Source organism: Podarcis gaigeae (genome assembly GCF_964106915.1).
Source record: "Podarcis gaigeae genome assembly, chromosome: 1".
Taxonomy (NCBI): Eukaryota; Metazoa; Chordata; class Lepidosauria; order Squamata; family Lacertidae; genus Podarcis; species Podarcis gaigeae.
Window position 1 is genome coordinate 42,964,155 of NC_139678.1, and position 22,009 is coordinate 42,986,163.

Consider the following 22,009-nt stretch of genomic DNA (forward strand, 5'->3'; position numbering starts at 1 on the left):
GGGGCAGGGCAGAGATTGTGGGAAGGCTGGTGAAGAGCAAAGGCATGGGACCCAATCCAGCACTCCTGCTGGTATGTTTGTACTGTGCTGACTTACCCTCCGCTCTGCATGTTGTCCCTTTCTCTCATTGTAAGCAACAGTGAGACACACACACACACATTGCAAAACTAGCATTATGGCTCCACTCCATCCAGCAAACTGCTTCTGACTACTTTTATGCTTCAAGTGTATGCTATTTTATCTTCTCTGTGCTAGGTTTTGCTAGAACTATCCCTTCTGGAGAGTGTGGCAGACAGAGATTTGCCCACTGTATTTTTACTCGTTCCGGTCACACTTCCCTTGTATCAGAGCATATCACACCCTTACAAGGAACCGGGGGAGGGGGAGGAGGCAGGCTGGTGCAGCCAGTCACTTCATCTGCCCTGCTTGTCCTAGTCGGCCATGTTGTAGGGTTTGCCGAAGACGTTTTGGCATCTGAAGTGAAAAATCCAAGTGGTGAGGTAAATGAAATTATAAACAATGGGGTTGCATCCAATGAAGTCATCCTGCAAGGACTTTTGCAGTGGAACTTCCCCTCCCTCTCATTTCCCTATGTCGCGGTAATAATAATATAATAATTTATTATTTATATCCTGCCCATCTGGCTGGGTTTCCCCAGCCACTCTGGGCAGCTTCCAACAAAATATTAAAAACACTGTAAAACACCAGTCATTAAAAACTTCCCTAAACAGGGCTGCCTTCAGATGTCTTCTAAAGTCAGATAGTTGTTTATTTCCTTGGCATCTGATGGGAGGGCATTCCACAGGGCGGGTGCCACTACAGAGAAGGCCCTCTGCCTGGTTCCCTGTAACTTCGCTTCTTGCCGTGAGGGAACTGCCAGCATTGGCAAACCCCCAGAACAGGAGAGAAAAGGGAAGTTCCATTGTGGAAGTCCTTTTGTGAACGGGATGGCGCCACTGGGTGTGAAGCAATGTTCTTCATTGGCTCTTACTGGTGTCCAGATCTTCTGCTTTCCTCTAACTCAAGGAAATGGCATTCTTGGACATGTGAACCAAGGTGACTGAAGGACTCTGCATGTCTGAACTGAAGGCGGTAAAAACATTTCGAGAATTCATAGCTGGGTGGGCATGGGTTCCTGATGCATCTCTCCTCTAAACAATTTAAATAGCCAGAGGAGGTTGGGCATAAAGCTGTGTTCTGTAGCAGCTGGTTTGCAATTGCAACACACTCTTGGGTGGATTGGTGGCCTTTTCTGCGTGTTTCCATCTAGGGTGAACAGAAGGGCAGTCTACCTGGGAAGCCAGGCACTTGGCAGGAGTCTGGATGGGCAGGTGTGAGCTGACAAAGAAGCACATACAGACCATTTCCTTTCAGTGTGAATGGTGGTAATTACTCTGAATAGAGCAAGTAATACCCGGACAATGACTAGTGCTAGAGTAACATGCCCATCATCGGATCTGGACACCGCCCAAAGAGAAAACAAATCGTGTTTTAACAGGAAGATGGGTTGAAATAAACAGAAGCACTTTAGCGTAAACCCCCCCCCCCCCGCTCAGATGCATGGCTTGTATCCACCAGGTGTTGTGCATTCAGTAATTTGTGATGGACTGCCCCACTCAGAGGTCTGTGGCTGCAGAAGCTTGAATGTCATGATTTCCCCTAAAAAGGATCAGCATCCCATATTAGCATTATGTCTACAGTGAAGCCCTGTTCAGGGAAGTTTTTAATATGTGACATTTTAGTGTATTTTTCATCTTTGTTGGAAGCTGCCCAGAGTGGCTGGGGAAACCCAGCCAGATGGGCGGGGTACAAATAATAAATTATTATTATTATTATTATTATTATTATTATTATTATTATTATTATGTGATGGCAGAAAGTGAGGAGGAATTAAAGAACCTTTTAATGAGGGTGAAAGAGGAGAGCGCAAAATATGGTCTGAAGCTCAACATCAAAAAAACGAAGATCATGGCCACTGGTCCCATCACCTCCTGGCAAATAGAAGGGGAAGAAATGGAGGTAGTGAGAGATTTTACTTTCTTGGGCTCAATGATCACTGCAGATGGTGACAGCAGCCACGAAATTAAAAGACGCCTGCTTCTTGGGAGAAGGGCAATGACAGGCCTAGACAGCATCTTGAGAAGTAGAGACATCACCTTGCCAACAAAGGTTCGTATAGTTAAAGCTATGGTTTTCCCAGTAGTGATGTATGGAAGTGAGAGCTGGACCATAAAGAAGGCTGATCGCCGAAGAATTGATGCTTTTGAATTATGGTGCTGGAGGAGACTCTTGAGAGTCCCATGGACTGCAAGAAGATCAAACCTCTCCATACTGAAGGAAATCAACCCTGAGTGCTCACTGGAAGGACAGATTGTGAAGCTGAGGCTCCAGTACTTTGGCCACCTCATGAGAAGAGAAGACTCCCTGGAGAAGACCCTGATGTTGGGAAAGATGGAGGGCACAAGGAGAAGGGGACGGCAGAGGACGAGATGGTTGGATAGTGTTTTCGAGGTTACCAGCATGAGTTTGACCAAACTGCGGGAGGCAGTGGAGGACAGAGGTGCCTGGCGTTCTCTGGTCCATGGGGTCACGAAGAGTCGGACACGACTAAACGACTAAACAACAACAACATTATTAGAAGCAGAAGTGTGCCTGATGCAGAATCCAGATGCATAATCATGGGGGCTGGATGGCTGTTAGGGGGCAGGATAAGAATTTTAAAGGCAGTCTCACTTTCATAGAAACGATTAGTAGCTGAACCACAACATTTATAGTTGTAGTATCTAGTCATGCACTGTCAGCTCGGATTTGCTTCGTATGGACAGCAGGTTTCAGACAGAGCAGTTTTTGCTGCTGTGTTTGTGGTTAGCATATTTGGACCGTGTTGAAGAAGACAGGATGGGGGGAAAGGGAGGAGCAGTCTGCCTGCTCAGAGGTGACAATCTATTTGACATCCAGCTTATTCTCCCTTGAATTGTTTCAGTAACCAGTCTGCCAGGTTTTATTTTTAACCACTATGGGCCCTGCCCTTGGATCGAAGCTTTCTTCATGTTGGTCTTTGTGTGTGTGTCCTTTTTTTCAGACTATCTGCTGAAAGGGAAGGAAAGGGGATTGAACCAAGACAGCTATAGAGCAGGGTGGGGAATACTAACTGGCCCAGAACCACATAGTCACTTTCTCCCCACAGAGATTTCAGTTCCTACAAATTCTGAAGTCAGTGACAGGCTTTCTTTACAATGCCTTCTGTGGCATGTTGTGCTTAAACGCATTCATGCAAAAAGTTGCATGAAACTGCCTGCTGGAGAGGGAAGCATCGGTTTTAGTTCCTTGATGCTGTATTTTTCCACAAATATAATTTCTTCTTCAACCTCAGTTTGACCCTTTGTGTTTGTTGTTTGCCGTTCTCGAGTGTGTTTTATGGACTTGAGCAACTTGCCCAGCAAGTACTGCAAAGAAAATGCATGTAGGAAAGGGAGGGAAACAGACACAACATTTCTAATATGAGGCTCAGTGCACTTTGATCAGTTTGTTAGGAGGGCTGAGCTAGCCAGGTGGTTTGAAGAATGGAGAAATGAGTGTTTTCCTTCAGGTGGTGTGTTTGTAATGCATGTGAGCATAGTGTGCGAGCAGAAGACGTTGCCTGGAAGCATGTTGCAGTGCAGTACAGTCGTACCTTGGAAGTCGAACAGAATCCGTTCCAGAAGTGTGCTCAACTTCCAAAACTTTCAAAAACCAAATTGCAGCTTCTGCTCAGAAGCCGCGGTAGCCCTGTTGGATGTTTGACTTCCAAAAATAGTTCACAAACTGGAACAGTCACTTCTGGGTTTGCGACATTCGGGAACTAAGCTGCTCAAAAACCAAGGTACCACTGCACATGCTGCTCTCCTCTTACACTATCCATGGCGTGTTTCAGTTTCAGAAGTAACCTAACAATGGATCTCTTGCAGACAGACAGAGAAATTGGCCTGTAACCCAAACTATATGTGTAGTCCAGTAGACAGAGATACGAGACCAAGCTCTAGATCTCAAGGCAGGTGAGAGAGGCAGGCACATAGTCCAAGCTTTCTGCCACAACAGTGGCAAACTTTGGGCTTTCAAATTTCAGCGGTGCCCCCTGTCTCTCATCTGTTCGAAGTCATAGTTGTGGGGGCCCCTGCAGCCCAGTGGGGGCAAGCTGGTCACGCTCCCCGAAATCCACCTCTGCCCAGAAACCCGCTTGCTCTGGTCCAGGAATAGCATAGACCTGCGTTCCTTGTGCTATTTACAGCACCCATGCCACAGATTAGCTACCAAGCATTATATAGTCACCTCCATTCACAATGTGGCAAGTGAAAGACACCTGGAGATGGGGGCATGGGAATTGTGACATTGGAAAGACCACACCGAGGCCATAGAAAATGTACCTCTTAAACATGATGATTATGATGACGAAGATATTGTACAAAGTGATTGAAATGAAAGGCAAAAATACATTTTTGTTAACTCCTTATGCATCCCAAACTATCACATGCTTGAGGTGTTTGTGCTGAAACACAATATTTGAAAGGGGGGAAAAGCAACAGTGAACACAGGTTTTTGCTATGGATGCAGCCCTGGTGCCTGAAAGAGCACAGATCTTTTGGTGAAGTCATTCCCATTGCTCAGAAGAATGAACGATCTCAACATTGCCTTAGTCACCAGTGTGTATTCCTCAGAATAGGAAATAAAAAGGACAGGAAACCCCACCTTGTAATTACATGAATGGACATGTGTTACTCAAGAAAACTCACAGATCTGCAGCAGCTCAGGTATTTCATCTCCCACCTCCTTCACGTTTAGCTGCTAGAAACTCCCATGCCTCAGTATTTTTGGATTCTAGACTCTGGTAGCTAAGCCACGTGCAATTACCTAAGAGCATTTATCCATGAAAGAGAGAAATAATCAAGGGCTGAGCTAAATCCACTTTCCCATGTCCAACTTCTTCCCCTCTTTCAGTCACTGAAAACTTGACTTCCCCGCTTCCCATTTTTGGCATTCTGTCAGCTTTCTGCATTTTGAATGGTGCGTAGGTATGTAACAAAGATAGGATACTCCAGTTGTAAACCCCCATCATGATGTCGTTCTTCACTGTATGACTCTGTTTCCTGTGCCTTACCTTCTCAGCTGTATCGTTGATGGAAGTAAAGCTGGAAATCACTTTAGGCAGGAAAAATGTTTTTAAAGACTGATCTCAGAGGTGATGTCAATGAAAACTGGGGAGTCTGATAAATTCTAATAAATGCTTCTCTTAGGCTATGCACACACCATACATTTATAATACATTTTTAAATCCAAAAAAGATCCAGGGAACTGTAGAATGCCCCTCACAGAGCTACAATTTCCACTACCCTTACAAAATACAGTTCCCAGGATTTATGAGGAAACTGTGTGCTTTAAATGTCTGGTGCATACATTCATATTAAGAAGCACAAAAATATTCAACTGAAAATTATTATTCCTTGCAAATGCCATCATACAAACAGATAACCTGTACCGCTTGAGGGACTTGTCCTGTCCCCCATGCTCTAATTCAGGGGCAAAGAATCTGCTGTTGCTGTCTTCTGACTCCCACCAAATCCTGCCAGCATCAGGGATGATGGAAGCCGGAGTCCAACAACAAGAGCCCCAGGTTCCCCATCCCTCAAAAACATGACACAATGGGTGGAGGGCAACAAGGGATTTACGTATTTTGTGTTTGTATTTTTATGTTGTGAGCTGCCCTGTGATCTTCAGATGAAGGGCAGTATACACATTTAATTATAATAACAACGATCTGGTGGCCCTCTGGTGTTCATGCTGGCTCAAGCTAAGATGGGAGCCCAGCAACATCTGCAGGACCAAAGGTTCCCCTCCCTGATTTAATGCAAAGAGGAAAGAGATGCTTCCCTCCCATAACAGCTGTTCCCTCCCCACCCTGCTCTCCAGCACCCTTGAGCAAAGGCCACACTGGGAGGATTCAATGGGGGCTGAAATCCAGCAACATCTGGGGAGACACAGACTCCCTGTCCCTGTTCTTAAAGACCTAGCTTGATTCTAACAGTCTGAGCATTGGCATGTCTAGTTCCATGTTTACCTCTCCGGAGCTTTGAGCAGAGATCAGCCCTGCTCTATAAGTATTTTTCAAATGGAGAGGTCAGGAACTGAACCTGGGAGCTTTGACCAGCAATGCATCTGATCTGCCTCCTGAGCTATGGCCTCTCCTCCCCGCAAACAAGCTACTGCTTGCAGATAGAAATACAAGGGGCAAATGAAGATGGATGCTTTGGAATCTGATGTGTACGATATCAGGCAGCGCTGGAATTCCATCCCTGTGTCTTCTAATAATTCTCTTCCACGGGATGATGCATTTTGTGTTACAGGTTTTTGTCATCGCGGTTCATTTCTTTTGATTGTTGGCCATTCTCCTGAGACCTTTCAGTCGATCGAGCAGTTCTGTAACAAAGTCCTGAATCAAAATCCATAAAACAAGGTTTTAATTCATACAGTTAACTCACCCTCCACCAAATTAAAGTAGCTGGATCTTTACAACCTCCTGGCATGCTCCTCTTGCAAAGCATTAAGAAGCAGCTAAGCCATAATTAATTAATTAATTAAGCCATAATCCATGTGCTGCGCTGGTGCAGGCTCACCAGAGCAGCTTCGTCACGCTGGCCACGTGACCCGGAAGTGTCTCCGGAGAACGCTGGCCACCGGCCTCTTAAGTGAGATGGGCGCACAACCCTAGAGTCGGTCACGACTGGCCCGTACGGGCATGGGTACCTTTACCTTTACCTTTTTAAGCCATAATTAAAATACCACCCCCCCATCTGGGCTAAAAATAGGGTAAGATTAAGGTTTTCAGGCAATCAGGCTAGGGCTAAAAATAGGGTAAGATTAAGGTTTTCAGGCAATCAGGCTAGAGTTTTGTTTAGGGTTGTTGCTGTGGCTGAGAAGTTGTGCTGTTATGTTCTTGTATTTTTATTGTTAGGCCTTTATTAGGAATTACCAGGAGATAGTTTAATTTCATTATAGTTTCATTATAATGAGATGTTTTCATTGGCATATTGCTTATATGACTATTTACATTTTGTTATGTCGTATAATTGCTAGTGAATTATCTTATGTAAACTTTGATATGAGCTGCTTTGGGTATGGTTTTCCATGGATAAGTGGCATGCAAATAAACAATGGTGCAGTAGCTGTGAAGAAGAGGAAACTTGGTGGGTGTAGCTTCCTTAACTAGCTCGGAACAAACAGCAATTTGAGTTTTCTGCAGATTGCCATTTGCTCTGATTCAGAGGCAAAGAGCGAGTTTTCACTGCAAAAGCCCTTAGACACTTTAAGGCACAGGTCTGTTCCTAGAAATGCAGCACAAAAAGAAGTCTGGATGAGCCTGGAGTTGACATGACAGACTTGCTGAAACTCCTTCTTTCAAGCTATTAAAGATTCAGAAGCCCTGACCCTCGCTGGCCTGAGGCCAGCCTGTTTGACATGGTAGCTTTGGGGCACAAGGAGACAAAACGTCTTCTGCGCCATTACCAATTTCAAAGTTATTTTGTTAAGTAAGTAAATAGCAAGTGCAGGGCCCCCAGTCTGGATGGGGATCTTGGCGTGGCCCAAATTGCAGTTCCAGTGTGGATCTATGTCCCCAGACCCACTTTTTGCATTGGAATAGAAGCTCCCGTTCACACCAATGGAGCTGTTCTTTTAATGCAGATGGTAGGCCTTCCTCCTCTCTGTTACCCTACAAAGCAGTTTTTAGTTCACACCGGTTCTCCAGGCCAAATGAAGACATATAGTGCTGACACCCAGGTCTTGTCTCCTCCCCTCTTCCCCTGCCCCAGGCTGGATCAGGACTGCAGCAGGGGCAAAAGGTTAAAGCAGTGTTTCCCAACCTTGTGCCTCCAGATGTTTTTGGCCTACAACTCCCATCATCCCTAGCTAGCAAGACCAGTGGTCAGGGATGATGGGAGTTGTAGGCCAAAAACATCTGGAGGCACAAGGTTGGGAAACACTGGGTTAAAGGTTCTCTCCCTCCAGTACCAGGGTTCCAGTCTGGACTGGGGTCCCCATACTTGCAATGCACTTTGTGAAAAGCCATTCATGCAATGGAGATCTTAGCAGACAGGTGGGAGAAGAATCGCCATGTATTTTTAAAAAACAGGATCAACTACATGACAGATTCTTCTCCCCGCTATCTTCTAAGATCACCATAAGGGGATTTATTTAAATATAAACCAAATGCCAACCAATTTATAAATATAAATTGAAATCTATTCTTGGGGGACTTCAACCATTCTACCCTGGAGTGCAAGTAGAATGGAGAGACTCAGCTGATCAAGCAAATTAAATGTAAGTCATGCATACCAAAAGCACAGCAATTGAGGTTCTGGACCGTACCACTTCAGAATGCAGATGGCAACTCTTATGTCTGAATACTCATCTACACGAAAACAGTTCCTGCTTAGAAAACAGGTATGTCAGGAAGAAGCATTCTAGCTTAGCCTATTTCCTGACTCTCAGTTTTTTTGCCTTTTTTTTTGTCTGGAGGAACATGTATTTGTTCATTTATTTGTTAAATGTACTGCAGATTCCGGCGTATTAGGCAAGTGGGCATATTAGATGACCCCCCAAATTGGCAGCTGCAATTTGGGGGTTCGTCTTATAAGCCCACTTGCCTAATACGCTGGGCAGCTCCGCACCGAGAGAAAGCCGCCCGGTGCAGAGTGGAGCCAGCCCCCCGCTGCTTCATAAGCAGCCGGGGGGCTGGGCTCCGCGCCAGGAAAAAACTGCCCAGAGCGGAGCGCAGCCTGCAGCCCCTGCTGCTGCTTCAGAAGCAGCACAAGGGGCAGGCTCCGTGCCGGGCGGCTTTCTCCTGGCACGGAGCGGAGCCGCTGCAGTAGCAGCGGGGGATGGATACCCGGCGTATAAGATGACCCCCGACTTTTTAACATCTTTTCAGGGATTAAAAAGTCGTCTTATACGCCGGAATTTACGGTATATCCCGGCCTCCCACCAAACGCTGCTGTGGGCACCATTCAGCCATGTAAGCCTCCACTTGCCCTTTAGTAACTGAAGGTTACTGCTGCTATTTTCTAACAGAAAGAGAGAGACGCAGTCCTGAAGCTAGATCACATATTGCCCTTCATCCCGCTTGAGTTACACATCTAGAAGCCGCCTTCCATGTGCTTATACCCCACCAGCTGTACAGGTGGTGACTATTTTGCACACATCCAATTGTACCGAGTGATGGGCTTTGTGTGTTACCTCTTGTAATGCTTCAAGCTAGCACTGTCATTGGTGGGTTTCCCTTTCTACCCAGCCACATCTGAGTGCTATCTTATTGTTCACAAGTAAATCATTCACCAACCCTGCTTGTTGTGTCACCTTTGAACAACTTCTACAAGGATTGGTCAAGTTACCATGGCGATCAACAATGGTGAGTCAACTGCCACTAGTTGTAGAGAAGGAAAATCTCGCCTCCTTCAGCTGTAGCACACAATATAGTTCAGAGTCCTATTTCAATAGATAACCCAATTGATTTCCCCTCCAAACATAATTACAGGGTGGTGGTATGCAAGTAATTTTCTCTGAGTAGACCGATTGAAATGAATGAAAACGAGTGGTGTCCTTTGCATAACAACACAGTCGCCTAGCTCATGTGCAGCAATCTGCATGAGGGATGGGTGTTAACCTTGAAGGGAAAGTTGATGATAGTGACTCCATGGATGAACCAACGCAGGTAGAAGGAAGAGGAATGAATGTCATGAGAACTGAGTAGTTCTCTTAGGGCCAAACTAATGCCTGCCTGATATGAAACCTTATCAAGTTTTCCCTTTCTTAAGTATAGGTGTGTGGGTGTGTGGGTGATCCTTGCAAGGAACGTTGAACATCCCTTTTGTGATCAGAACCAAAATCATCCTCCCCCTCCAGCATGACTATAATACTTACAAAGAAAACTTACCATTGTTATCAATGGGAATTTTTTCCCTTAAGCATTTTAGCTGCACAAGGAAGCCAATTTTGGCTCTGATTGCACTGGAGAGGGAAGAAATAAGCCCCCACTAACTTCCCTGTAATAATTTCTTCCCCATCTGCTTGTAGTTAAGGAAAATGAGACTAGATACATAGCTGCACCTTAAGAGTAGCATATAGTTTGAACATAGGAAAGCTGCCTTATAGCATGTCAGGCCATTGTCCATCTAGTTCAGCGTTGTCTACTCTGGCTGGCCATAGCTCTCCAGGCTTTCACACGGGGACATATCCAGACCTATCTGGAGATGGTAGGAACCTGATACCTTCTACCACTGAGCTACAGCCCTTCCTAAGTGAGTTTGGCTCTACTGCATTCAAAGCAAATATATTTAGAACTTTCATCTTGTCCACCCACCACATTCAACCCTAGTAGTTTTGTGCTATTTGGAGAAAATAAACTGCACTCCTGTTTATCCAAATTTTGGCATTATCCAAACCTCTTGGTTGAGCCACAAACCGTTTGGGATAAAATAATTTATACCTGTGTAAGTATGGCTGAAAAATGAAAGCATGAGCAATGCACACTAAACATAGCTTCAAAACATCTGTAGAACTGGCTGTTCAGCTGTTCCTAGAGCAAAACACTGTGATATTAAAGCATCACCAGTGCTTTTTCTTCTTCTAGAAAAATAGGTGCCAGTACTCACCATGAAGTTGTTAGAGTAAGTGCCACAATTTTTAACAACAACAAAAAAGGTGCCGCTACTTGATTACTTCCTGGAAAAATAAAAAAAAAAGCACTGACAATTGCTTTGCTCTATGCTCACCTCTGTAGGTCTGGAACATTCCTGGAGAATTTCCTACAAGATAAGATAAAACATTTATGCATGTATTTGAATTATATATCTCTATATAGCTTCCTCTACATTTTACCCCCAGGGGCAAGGAAGCAAAATCTCTTTGGTTGGCAGCCAAAAGAACACAGGAAGCTGCCTTATAGCGAGTCAGATGATTGGTCCAACTAGCTCAGTATAGTCTACCCTGATTGGCAGTTCTCCAGGGTTTCAGGCAGGGGCCTCTCCCAGCCCTAACTGGAAATACTGGGGAATGACCCTGGGACTTTCTGTATGCAAAGCAAATGCTCTCGCACTGAACCATGGCCTTTCGCTTATCTGCAATAGGAGTACAGTCATACATCAGGTTAAATATGCTTCGAGTTGAGCGCGTTTGAGTTGCGCTCCTCGGCAACACGGAAGTAACGGAGCGCGTTACTTCTGGGTTTCACCGCTCACGCATGCGCAGACGCTCAAAATGACGTCATGCGCAGAAGTGGCGAAAAGCGATGCGTGCGCACAGACGTGCCGTCGCTAGTTACGTTTACCTCTAGATGCGAACGGGGCTCCGGAACGGATCCCGTTTGTATCTAGAGGTACCACTGTATACCACACTGCGCCACATGAGCCAATCATCTGACTCTGTATTCAGCAGACTCATATGTTGAAAACTGATGTACTTTATGGACAGTCTCTCAAAACGCTCCCAAGTCTGAAATGGCCTGCCTGCTTTGAATCAATCTCAGAATTCAACCACATGCAAAAATGGTACACAGAGCTTGCACCCCATGCCACCCCGCCCTGCAATTCCAGTTATTTAGTTGTGGCACCACATCAAAAAATGGGGCAGATGGTTTTGTCTCATTGAGTCACGCTGTGTTCAACAGCTCACGGAGAACCTCCTTTCATGATGACTAACATTGCAACGTTGGAAAAGGCTCCTTTGGTCCCCACAAACCGTCTAAATAGGCAGTTAAAGGTGACTCTGTCCAACCTGCAGTTTAGATTTCTGCTCCTCGTTAGAGACGTCAAGAAGATCCTCAATGTCGATTTCTGGCTCTGGAGCGGCTGTGGCTTCTGTCTCCTCCTGCAACTGGAGCAGAATCACCAATGCTCAAATTACACAGGCGCTGCCCTTCATGTTTTGGGGTTGCCCCCTTCTCTATTGCTTTTAGAAGGCACTGGAGCCATCATCTCTTTCCTCCCCACCTCAATCTCTAATCAGATGCCACCACCATCCTGCCTGGGCTTCTCCAGCTCCACCATGTCTACCAGTCTGGTTGAAGCTGGCCAACTGGCCCCCGGCCAGGCATAGCTCTGTTTATTCAGGCAGAACCACTCCTGTTACGTCCCCAGGCAGAATCTTTCTTTAGCTAGTGCCTGGCACTCTGTTTGATCAGATACTTGCACCTGCCAATCAAGAGTCTCCTGCCATGCTCCAACAGCTCCAGTGGCCTAACAAGTGTCAATGAGACGTGACTTTAAGCACGTTTTTTAAATTGTGGGCTCTTAACTAGCCACACCTTTCTTAGCAGCTGCAGGAAGACCCCAATCTGAATCAGGATTGTGGGGTGAGGGGGTTTCCCTGTGCTGTTTATCCCCTGAAAAAAAAAAATCTACCCCAACCTCTCATTTCCACCCAGCTGTAATGAATTATTACTATGGATTTGGTGACAATAATAAATACTGTAGCATCTCATATAGGACTGCTACCCAGGTAGGGTGATTCTGTCTCATTCAGGAGTATGTGTGTGTACACTTAATGAGGCACATAACACCTTCAGTTTTTGTTTCTTCATCTGGCCCACCCATTGCTACTCTGAAGGTAAACTTTATAAATATACATAAATTTGATTGACTGAAGCAAATTTCAAATGGTTGCCTCCTCTATCTTTCCAGGACCTCCACCAGTGACACATGCACACAGTCAGATTTCAGTTCCATATTACACAGACAGGTCAGCAAATGTCTTGATTACTTAACAACCTCCTTTCAATAATGTTGAATATCCTCACCTTTACCTGCCTTTGAGAAGCAGGGATAAGCCTGCTGGAAAGTAAAGCATCAGCAAAACTGTGTCGGGAAAACAACCTTTGGAACTGAGATAAGAGGGCCAGGCATTTACATGCTGCCTGTACAGAAACAGGCTTGAAATACTCTTTTCAGTGACCCTAATTGTGAAGGCTAGCCCACAATTAGTTTGGTTGTTAATAAGCTCCCTCAACCTCCTTCACCCCCAGCAAAGGATCCCAATAGACTAATTCCACCTCGATTGGCAGAACTGGCAATATTACAGATGCCACATAACACCCATTCGGCCTTTATAAGAACACAATAGTGTGGCAGCATCTACACTTTGGAACTCCCTGCCAATTGATATCAAGCAGCTATCTTCACTATATTCTTTTTGGCACTTGTTAAAAACATTGTTTCAGCAAGCCTATCCAGATGCTTAGAAATGCTGGTGTGAATTTTAATCTGTTTTAATAGTTTAGCTTTCTGTATATTTAAAAGTATTGTTAAAAAATATTACAATCAAGTGGTGTATGCATTTCATGAAACAAACAAACTTATTTTAGGTACAATCAAATTATCAAATGGTCTTCCAGACTTAGAAATTTAGTGGTGCTATTGAGGGACCCTGCTGAGACCTCATTTAGAGTATTATGTTGAGTTTTAAGTTCCATAGTTCAAGAGCTGACAAGATGGAAGAGGACTCTACAAGCATGGGTAAAGATCTCAGGTGTTTCCAGGTGTGATAATTAATCGGACACAATAATTGCTGTCCTGCTTTAGGCTGCAAGTGGAATAGCAACTCTGTTTTCAGGCTTATTGTCTTTAGGATTCAACATGTACCCAGGTGGGTAGCCCCCCCCCCAAGAAAAACAGCCTCGGATGCTAAGGTGTCATGATCCATGACCTGGGAACCTTGCAGTGCATTGTTCAGATGAAGTTCAGGCTACTCATTAGAGGAAGAACAAACAGTGCCTTACTCAGGGCTAGCAGACACAGTCCTGCCACTATCTTCTGACTTAAAGGGTGAGTCCCCTGCATTACTTCTGTCTCTCAAACCTTGTAGAACCCAGAGACTACAAAATAAGGCAAGGGACCTTTAACCAGCAGACAAGCTCTTCCAGGGCAGTGGAATCTGCCACACTTTAGGCTTGGTTAGACTAAACAACAACAAAGGCTATAGCTCCCTGCTGCAACAGCTGCTCTTGTGGCTGTTTTAGAGGGGGGCTTTTTGGAGCTGTCCAAGGTCCTGGATGCTCTCTGTTAGGCACTCTACTAGACAGTGCCTTCAAGTCTCAAGTGTCCATGGGGAGGAAGAGAATTCTCACTTCAGCAAGGGCATGGAGGAAAGGGTTAAATGTCCCCCCCCCTTTCCTCCACTTGCTGCAGTCTTGATCATAGTTACCTCCCTTTGGTGTGATGTATGGGGAGAGTAGAATAGAAATGGATATAAATGAAATGCTATTTGAGAAGGGAAGGGTTAAAGTAATATATCTGATTCATAGATAGGAGAGATGGATCATAGGGAAGGAAATTGTTAGAGCAATCTATACAATCCATAACTTGCCCAACAACCTAATAATCCATAACTTGCCCAACAACCTGATAGGTCATCTACCTCTTGGGAAATTGAGCTTTGGAAAAGGATGGAAGTTGAAGAAGATCATCATGGGAGGATGTTTTGACAACGGCATCATGCAGATTCCCCATAAAAAGTGAGTGAACAGAGGGTAGGTGTTCCACAGAAAATGCCCAGTGTGAAAGTAGCCACAGAAAGTAAATGTGGATTAAATGGTTCAAGGTGAGTTTGGAAATGGAAAACTCATTGGGATGACTATGGACAGATTTCTCAATCTCTTCCAGCTGATCATCTCCACAAAGGGATGTTGTGAAATTAAAATGCCCTTGCAAATTGGGCAAGACACACATGCCGTAAATCAATTATGCGTAACAAAAATGTCTGCAAATGTGACCTGAGGTTGGCAACATCGACCCTGCTGTGTGGGAATCCTTTGTAGACAAGCACAGTGTCTGGAGACATGCAGTCAAGTTGTGTATCCATAGCAATGACCTGAGGAGGAATGACCACTGGGAGAAGAAAAGCCATGGTGCATCTGCAACAGCACAACTTGAGGCCTTCATCTGCACCCGCTACAACAAAGCATGTTTCTCCTGCATTGGTCTCTACAGACCCAACAGGCGCTGTAACTTCCCAACAGTTTGACTTCACACATACACCCAAGGCAAACCCCTTCATTATCTCCTGAGACAGACGGATGCCAATCAAAGTCAACCTTCCCCACCCTGATCCACCCTGGATGTTTTAGATTCAGGTTCCCAGCAGCCCCCACCATCAGGACAATGGTCAGGGATGATGGGAGGGCACTAAACTGGGAAAGGCTGCCCTAAATAAAAAAGCAAATCCTTTGAGGCCAGTCTAAAATATCCAGAAATTCTGTAAGATACCCAGACATGCTCCAAACATTTTTAGAGATATTGGAGAATAAAAGGGAAACAGTCATCCATTCTTTCAACTTGCATAAAAAAAAGGTAAAGGTAAAGGTACCCCTGCCCGTACGGGCCAGTCTTGACAGACTCTGGGGTTGTGCGCCCATCTCACTTAAGAGGCCAGGGGCCAGCGCTGTCCGGAGACACTTCCGGGTCACGTGGCCAGCGTGACATCGCTGCTCTGGCGAGCCAGAGCTGCACACGGAAACGCCGTTTACCTTCCTGCTGGTAAGCGGTCCCTATTTATCTACTTGCACCCGGAGGTGCTTTCGAACTGCTAGGTTGGCAGGCGCTGGGACCGAGCAGCGGGAGCGCACCCTGCCGCAGGGATTCGAACCGCCGACCTTTCGATCGGCAAGTCCTAGGCGCTGAGGCTTTAACCCACAGCGCCACCTGCGTCCCTCTTCAACTTGCATACAGGACAACAAACAATGGCTTTTAGTTGCAGGAAGTAGATTTAAATTCAAGATTAAGACAAACTTCCTGATCATGGGAGCATTCCCACAACTGAAAAAGCTACTTAAGAAGGTGGTGAGGTCTCGGGCTTGGAAATTTCCAAGGTAAGAGCAGAAAGGTGTCTGCCAGGAATGCTTTTTGGATATAAGATGTCTTTGCCTCAGGGTGGAGAGTTGGATGAGCTGATCCTTTCCAGGCAGATGCTTTGTGGCTCTACCATTAAGCCCCAGTCTAATCTCACACAGCAATCTCATGCAGAATGGGAGTGGGAGAATTTAACAAGTTAATGAGTGTGATAGTGAATCACATTCCTTTATCACCAAAACAGATGTCCATTCCATTCCAAGCCATACATTGTGCTACAGACAGTCCTGGCATAGGTAAAATTCTTTGGGCTTATGTGTGATGTCTTTATCCAGTCAAATAGTTACTCACCTGGTACTGATACAGCTCTTGCAACTGGGCATCAATCCACTCCTCCAGATCTAGCCATCTCTGAAGATCTTTTCGGTTATACTTGATGGTTAATTTGCCCAGCCTTCTGTGGGACGTTTCCTCTTCTGGTTTCTCTGGAGCATTAAAAGTGACCCGAGGAAGGGAACTTGGGCCCTGGGCTATGCTCACTAACTGTCCCACCTCCTCTGTACTCTCCAGGGACAATGCTCTCTCTTCCAGCATGTTTCTTCCCCCTACCCTCCTCCTCCTTCAAAAAATTGCCATTGATTGTTTTCAAAGAGCAGAAGAAACTGCCTGTGGTGTCCCAGAGCAAGTCGCTAGATGAAAGAGAGAGAGAGAGAGAGAGAGAGAGAGAGAAGTCGCAGGAGAAGCAATCAATCAGCTGCTCTAGGAAAAAGCTGATTTGGTTTCACTGTTAGTGACACTGACAAAAGCAATGTGGGAGGGAGAGTAGTTGTAATAACATCTGTTGTTAGAAGAGGCTGAGCGATCATAGACTGGGCAGACAGAGTCCATTAATGTTTTATGCAATCCACTTCCTGAGGAGAATGAGCTAAGTGGGGATAATTGAGAGCGAGGAGAGGGAAGGCAGGCAATATTAAATTGCATGTTTCTGAAATATGCAAAAAACAACCACCACACATCTCTCTGATGCATTTCTGATCAATACATTTTGTGCTTTAAATATGCTATTTCCTTTTAATAGTCTAATTCTAATACCCTTACGTAAGGAGGCCTCTTTCTGATACAGTATCCATCTATCTATTTGCTATCTATTGTTGTTGTTGTTGCCACTGTTAGTGTTGTTTTATTAAATTTGTATACCACCATATGCCCCCAGGTCTCTGGGCAGTTCACAATACACACACACACACACACACACACACACACACACACACACAGCTGTGTCGAGTCAATATTGCCATAGAAAAGCAGGATATATATTTTACCCCCCCCCCATCTCTTTATTTATTTATTTGTGGCATTTCCTTATAGGAAAAGGTAAAAAGGTAAAGGACCCCTCGATAGTTAAGTACAGTCAAAGACGACTCTGCAGTTTGGCACGCATCTCACTTTTCAAGCCAAGGGAGCCGGCGTTTGTCCACAGACAGCTTTCTGGTTCATGTGACCAGCATGACTAAATGGCTTCTGGCACAGTGGGACACTGTGACAGAAACCAGAGTGCACGGAAATGCCATTTACCTTCCCGCCACATTAGTACCTATCTATCTACTTGCACTGGTGTGCTTTTTGAACTGCTAGGTTGGCAGGAGCTGGGACAGAGCAGCAAGAGCTCACCCTGTCGCATGGATTTGAACCACCAACCTTCCTATCGACAAGCCCAAGAGGCTCAGTGGTTTAGACCACAGCGCCACCCACGTCCTTTAGTTGAAAAGGCTTTTAGAACAGCTTACAAAAATCCATACCGAGGCAGTCCCTGTCTTCAGGTCTGTGATCTAAAAATACATGACACGTGAGGAAAAAGGAATGGAAGGGAGGAGGGGTACGTAAGCTCAAGTCCAAGTTCTTCATGTTCTTATAATGCAGTTCTATGTGATGGCCTGGGATTCCGATTCAGAGGCTGAACCAGAGGAATCCCGGCCTGCACAGGAGTCCCCGCCTCCAGGGCCGGCTGAACTGGGGCAAGGCCTAGATTCTGAGGAGCCTGCACCTGTGTCAGATCCTCAGGAGCAGGCACCAGGTGAAACCATTCTGGCCCCAGAGGTGCTTGAGGACTCAGTGTCTACAGGTGAGCCTCCTCCGGGGCCCAGTAACCCTTCGGCCTCTCCTGAACTGCAGAGGCTTAGGGCAGAGAGGCGAAGGGAACTGGTTGCTCCCAGGAGGAGTGCTCGCCTTAAGGCCAGAGGAGGCGGGGCTCCTGGGGGCCGGGACCGCCCCCGGCCTTAGAAGAGGATAAAGGTCAGTCAGCCCGGTCCCAGGTTGTGGGAGCAACGTCGTTGTTGGCTTCAGACCTTCCAGTGTTCCTGTTCCTTGCCCGGCCTCCTGCTCCTGACCTTCCAGCGTTCCTGTTCCCTGCTCGGCCTCTTGCTCCTGACCTTCCTGCGTTCCTGTTCCCTGCTCGGCCTCCTGCTCCTGACCTTCCAGCGTTCCTGTTCCCCGTCCGGCTCCCTGTTTCGGACCTCGCCTCTCATCTTGTGAACTCTGACTACGATCACGGTACCTTCCCCCCGGGACCAGCACATTCTATAGGTTATGGCTGTCCTCCCCTCATTAAAAAGGAAGTCTACCCTGGAAGCACTCTTCACTCCCAGATCAGATCCAGAAGCTGAGCAGGTGATAATGCCCAGACCAGGAAGACCAAGCAGCTCCTGTTATAAAGGTCTTCCCTCAGAAAGATTACTTGATCTATACATCTTGCCCTTCCCAGACCAGAGAAGGGTGTGCTCAGAGATCCATGCCTCGTAGACTCCAGGACTGAATTCACTTGGGCTTGAGGCCTTAAGACTTGTCAGCCAGCAACAATGTCATTGCTTTGTAATAGAGCCTTAAAGTTACTACATGTGGGGGAGGAGGAGGTGAAGTTCTGAAATAAAAATAAAAATAAAAAAATTCTGAAATACCAGTTTGAACTTAGTTTGAATACCTGGCTAAGAAAGAAATTTAAAAAACAAGTCCAGTTTGTAGAAATGATTTCTGAATTAGATTCACTAGTGGAAACCAACAAAATCCCCTATGTGATAGTTACTTTGATTCAATGCATTATTTCATATTTTGGTACATGAAATTAAACCTGAAACACAAATTTGCAAATATTTTTTCAGTTGGCAACACCAATTTCACCGAAGTTAAATGTGACATTTCAAATTTATACTCTGCATGTGAAATTTTACCTCAAGTCTTTAGACTTGTTGACATCTCCTGTCACGGACTGGTTGCAGACCTTTCTCATAAAAGTTAACGTTTGTATAGGTCACTGTACTAAGAAAAGAAATAAGAGGAGACATGTACAGACACATGTCTACAAAGTCCATTATAGTCTTAGCCAGGATCCGCATTCCATTCAAGCAGAGAATGAAACATATTACAGTTGTTCCTCAGGCAGTTAGAAGAAAGATGTTTCTGTTCTGGAACCAATTAAACTACATCCTCTTCCAGTAGCATCTATTCATCTCTCTGTCAAAACTAACAACTGGTGCACACACTAAACAATTCAGAAGCCATTTCTACAAGGAGTCAGGCCGTTGTAATCTCCTCGTGTCCTACTGCAGAGTGGGAAGCCACATTGCAAAACCCACAGAGTGATGGTCCAACATTTGTCAGAGTAGCAGGCCCATTGAAATCAACTGACAGGTCTTATAGATTTCACTGTGTGTAGTCTGAATATGACCGAGTTGGTTATCGCCCATATGGACTAACTTCATTATTTCCCAATATTTAAGATATATTGCCACTTCTTTCAAAACCAGGAACCAACAGCAACAAGACTTGTTAGGGAAGAAGATTCATACTGGGTATGAAAGGAGGCTATGAATCCATTAAAGGTAAAGGTACCCCTGCCCGTACGGGCCAGTCTTGACAGACTCTGGGGTTGTGCGCCCATCTCACTCAAGAGGCCAGGGGCCAGCGCTGTCCGCAGACACTTCCGGGTCACGTGGCCAGCGTGACATCGCTGCTCTGGTGAGCCAGAGCCGCACACGGAAACGCTGTTTACCTTCTCGCTGGTAAGCGGTCCCTATTTATCTACTTGCACCCGGAGGTGCTTTCGAACTGCTAGGTTGGCAGGCGCTGGGACCGAGCAGCGGGAGCGCACCCCGCCGCAGGGATTCGAACCGCCGACCTTTCGATCGGCAAGCCCTAGGCGCTGAGGCTTTAACCCACAGCGCCACCTGCGTCCCATGAATCCATTAGTGCCAGGTTTAATCCCTGACGTCTCCAGTTAGGGCCGGGAAAATCCCTCCCCTGCCAGTGTAGCCAATATTGAGCTAGATGAACCAATGGGCTCTCTCCATATAAGGCTATTTCCTATTTCCCTATGGCCTGGGTTGGATCTAGACACATCAAAGAAGCATTTCAGTTTAAAGCATTTGTAAATTTAAACAGGGAAAACGAGTAGAGAAAAACGGGACTCCACGTCACCATCTGATGGCACAATGTTATACTGCACATACAACACATATAAATCGCTTTTTGTTTAGCAGTCTAGCCGAGTCCCAGGACTGCTCAGTCAGTAGGTGTGACATTTTTCCTAGGCAGTGGAACTTCAGGGGCCATATTAATTACTTGTGTTTTCTTGCAGTTTGGCTCTCCTCATGGTTAATCTTAAAGGCCTGACAAAAGATTACTTAAGTTATTTCAGGGGTTGTGTTGAGTGGGGACAGCTCAGCTCCCATACGTGAAGCAGCAGCCATCATTTGTTTTTGATATGTTGTAAAACGTATCGTTTCACCCGTGCTTTCCCTGACCCATAAGACTGAACCCTGTTTTTGTTTGTATAAATTGCCTGAATTCCTGTATTTGTTTTTATATGCATTCATACTACTGTTTCACCGGTTTCATGTCACCTTTTTCTTTTAAAGCTGTTGCTTACTGATTTTATGTTGTATATTGCCTAGATAGGTATTTTTTAAAAATGTATTAAGTGGTTGAAAAATGTTTTAAATAACAAAAGGAATGAACAAATACAACAGGAATGAATTCTGGATGAATTCTGGTAACATACTGCGAGCACAATCCCAAGTGTGCTTGTTCAGAAGTAAGTTCTACCGAGTCCAATGGAATTTACCTTCCAATAAAGGTGCCAAGCACTACAGCTGAACATGCTACGGCAAGAGGAACCACAAAGAGGAAAGTGTTGGGCATCCAAACAGTTTCTGGCGTGGAATGTTGGGCTTTCTGCTGACAGTAAACAAGGGTTCTGCAGAGCCCTGGTAGGTCCCTCCTCACTCACTATAACCAGATAAACCCCAAGTATATGGGGTTGATGAGCCTTCAGTTGCTCATCTGAAAGCTTATCTAGGGGGCAAATCAGAGAAACACATTGCAAAACGCTGCAGCAGTGTGTTTCCTTGTGGACTCAGAGGCCTGTCATTCATTTTTCTGCTCTATTTCACACCACAGCTTAACTTGACTGTTAGTCATGAACTGCCGAACTCTGGAAACCTTCCCCTTCGCCCTTTCCTGCGCTACCTTTCTGCCTTCCCTTAGGTCCACACCTCTTCCTCTTGCCTTGGAAATTTGACACCCAACAACATCTAAGGCAATTAAACTGGTGGGTGGAGATGGAGGAGCCAAAGGACAAACAAGCCAATCCTTTTTCAGCTGCCTCTTAAAAGCTGTTTAGAAACAAGGCAGTCAACACCTAGATGGAACAAGGTGAGAGTTTGCAGAGAGTAATCGGAGCCAAAAATTATTAAGATAAGAGATTGCAGGCCGGAGATTGCCTCTTGCAGCAGACCATAAAGCTTGCCCTGAACAACAGGAGTGATGTTGACAGGTTGCCCAGAGACATCTGGCGTATCTAGGCAACCTGTCAGCATCATTTTTGTTGTCAAAGGAGTGGGTGTTTTACAGTTTGATCCAAAAGGCACTCGCTGACCTCTTTAAGTTTTATATGAAAGGTCAGATTGCCTTTGGCTGCAAATGTTTCCTGCAACTTGAGCATCCTTCCATCCTATTGTTGTCTCTACCATGCCTTGTTTTTAGACAACTGGAATAATGGGAAGAGATGTCAAACCAAAATGAAGAAATGATCCAAAACAAAACCACTCCATTTCTCTGACTGGTGAGAAGACATACTCAGGTCTGCAGCC

At 45.5% G+C, this 22,009-nt stretch overlaps 1 protein-coding gene across 3 annotated transcripts; it reads right to left on the reverse strand.

Annotated features, from left to right (window-relative positions):
• Positions 1-651: 651 nt before the first annotated feature.
• Positions 652-16,943, reverse strand: PPP1R14D (protein phosphatase 1 regulatory inhibitor subunit 14D). 3 transcript variants are annotated; one of them, XM_083745660.1, is made up of 6 exons: positions 16,218-16,943; positions 11,800-11,898; positions 10,800-10,832; positions 8,365-8,457; positions 2,631-6,463; positions 652-1,694 (listed from the first exon to the last, which is right to left on the reverse strand). In XM_083745660.1, the coding sequence occupies exons 1-4, from the start codon at positions 16,458-16,460 to the stop codon at positions 8,437-8,439; spliced, it is 396 nt and encodes a 131-aa protein (XP_083601786.1). In that variant the 5' UTR covers positions 16,461-16,943; the 3' UTR covers positions 652-1,694; positions 2,631-6,463; positions 8,365-8,436. The 3 variants fall into 3 exon arrangements, with proteins under 3 accessions (XP_083601786.1, XP_083601787.1, XP_083601785.1); XM_083745661.1 differs by lacking the exon at positions 8,365-8,457 and having other exon boundaries at positions 2,631-6,450; positions 16,218-16,940; XM_083745659.1 differs by lacking the exon at positions 8,365-8,457 and having other exon boundaries at positions 16,218-16,935.
• Positions 16,944-22,009: the final 5,066 nt, after the last annotated feature.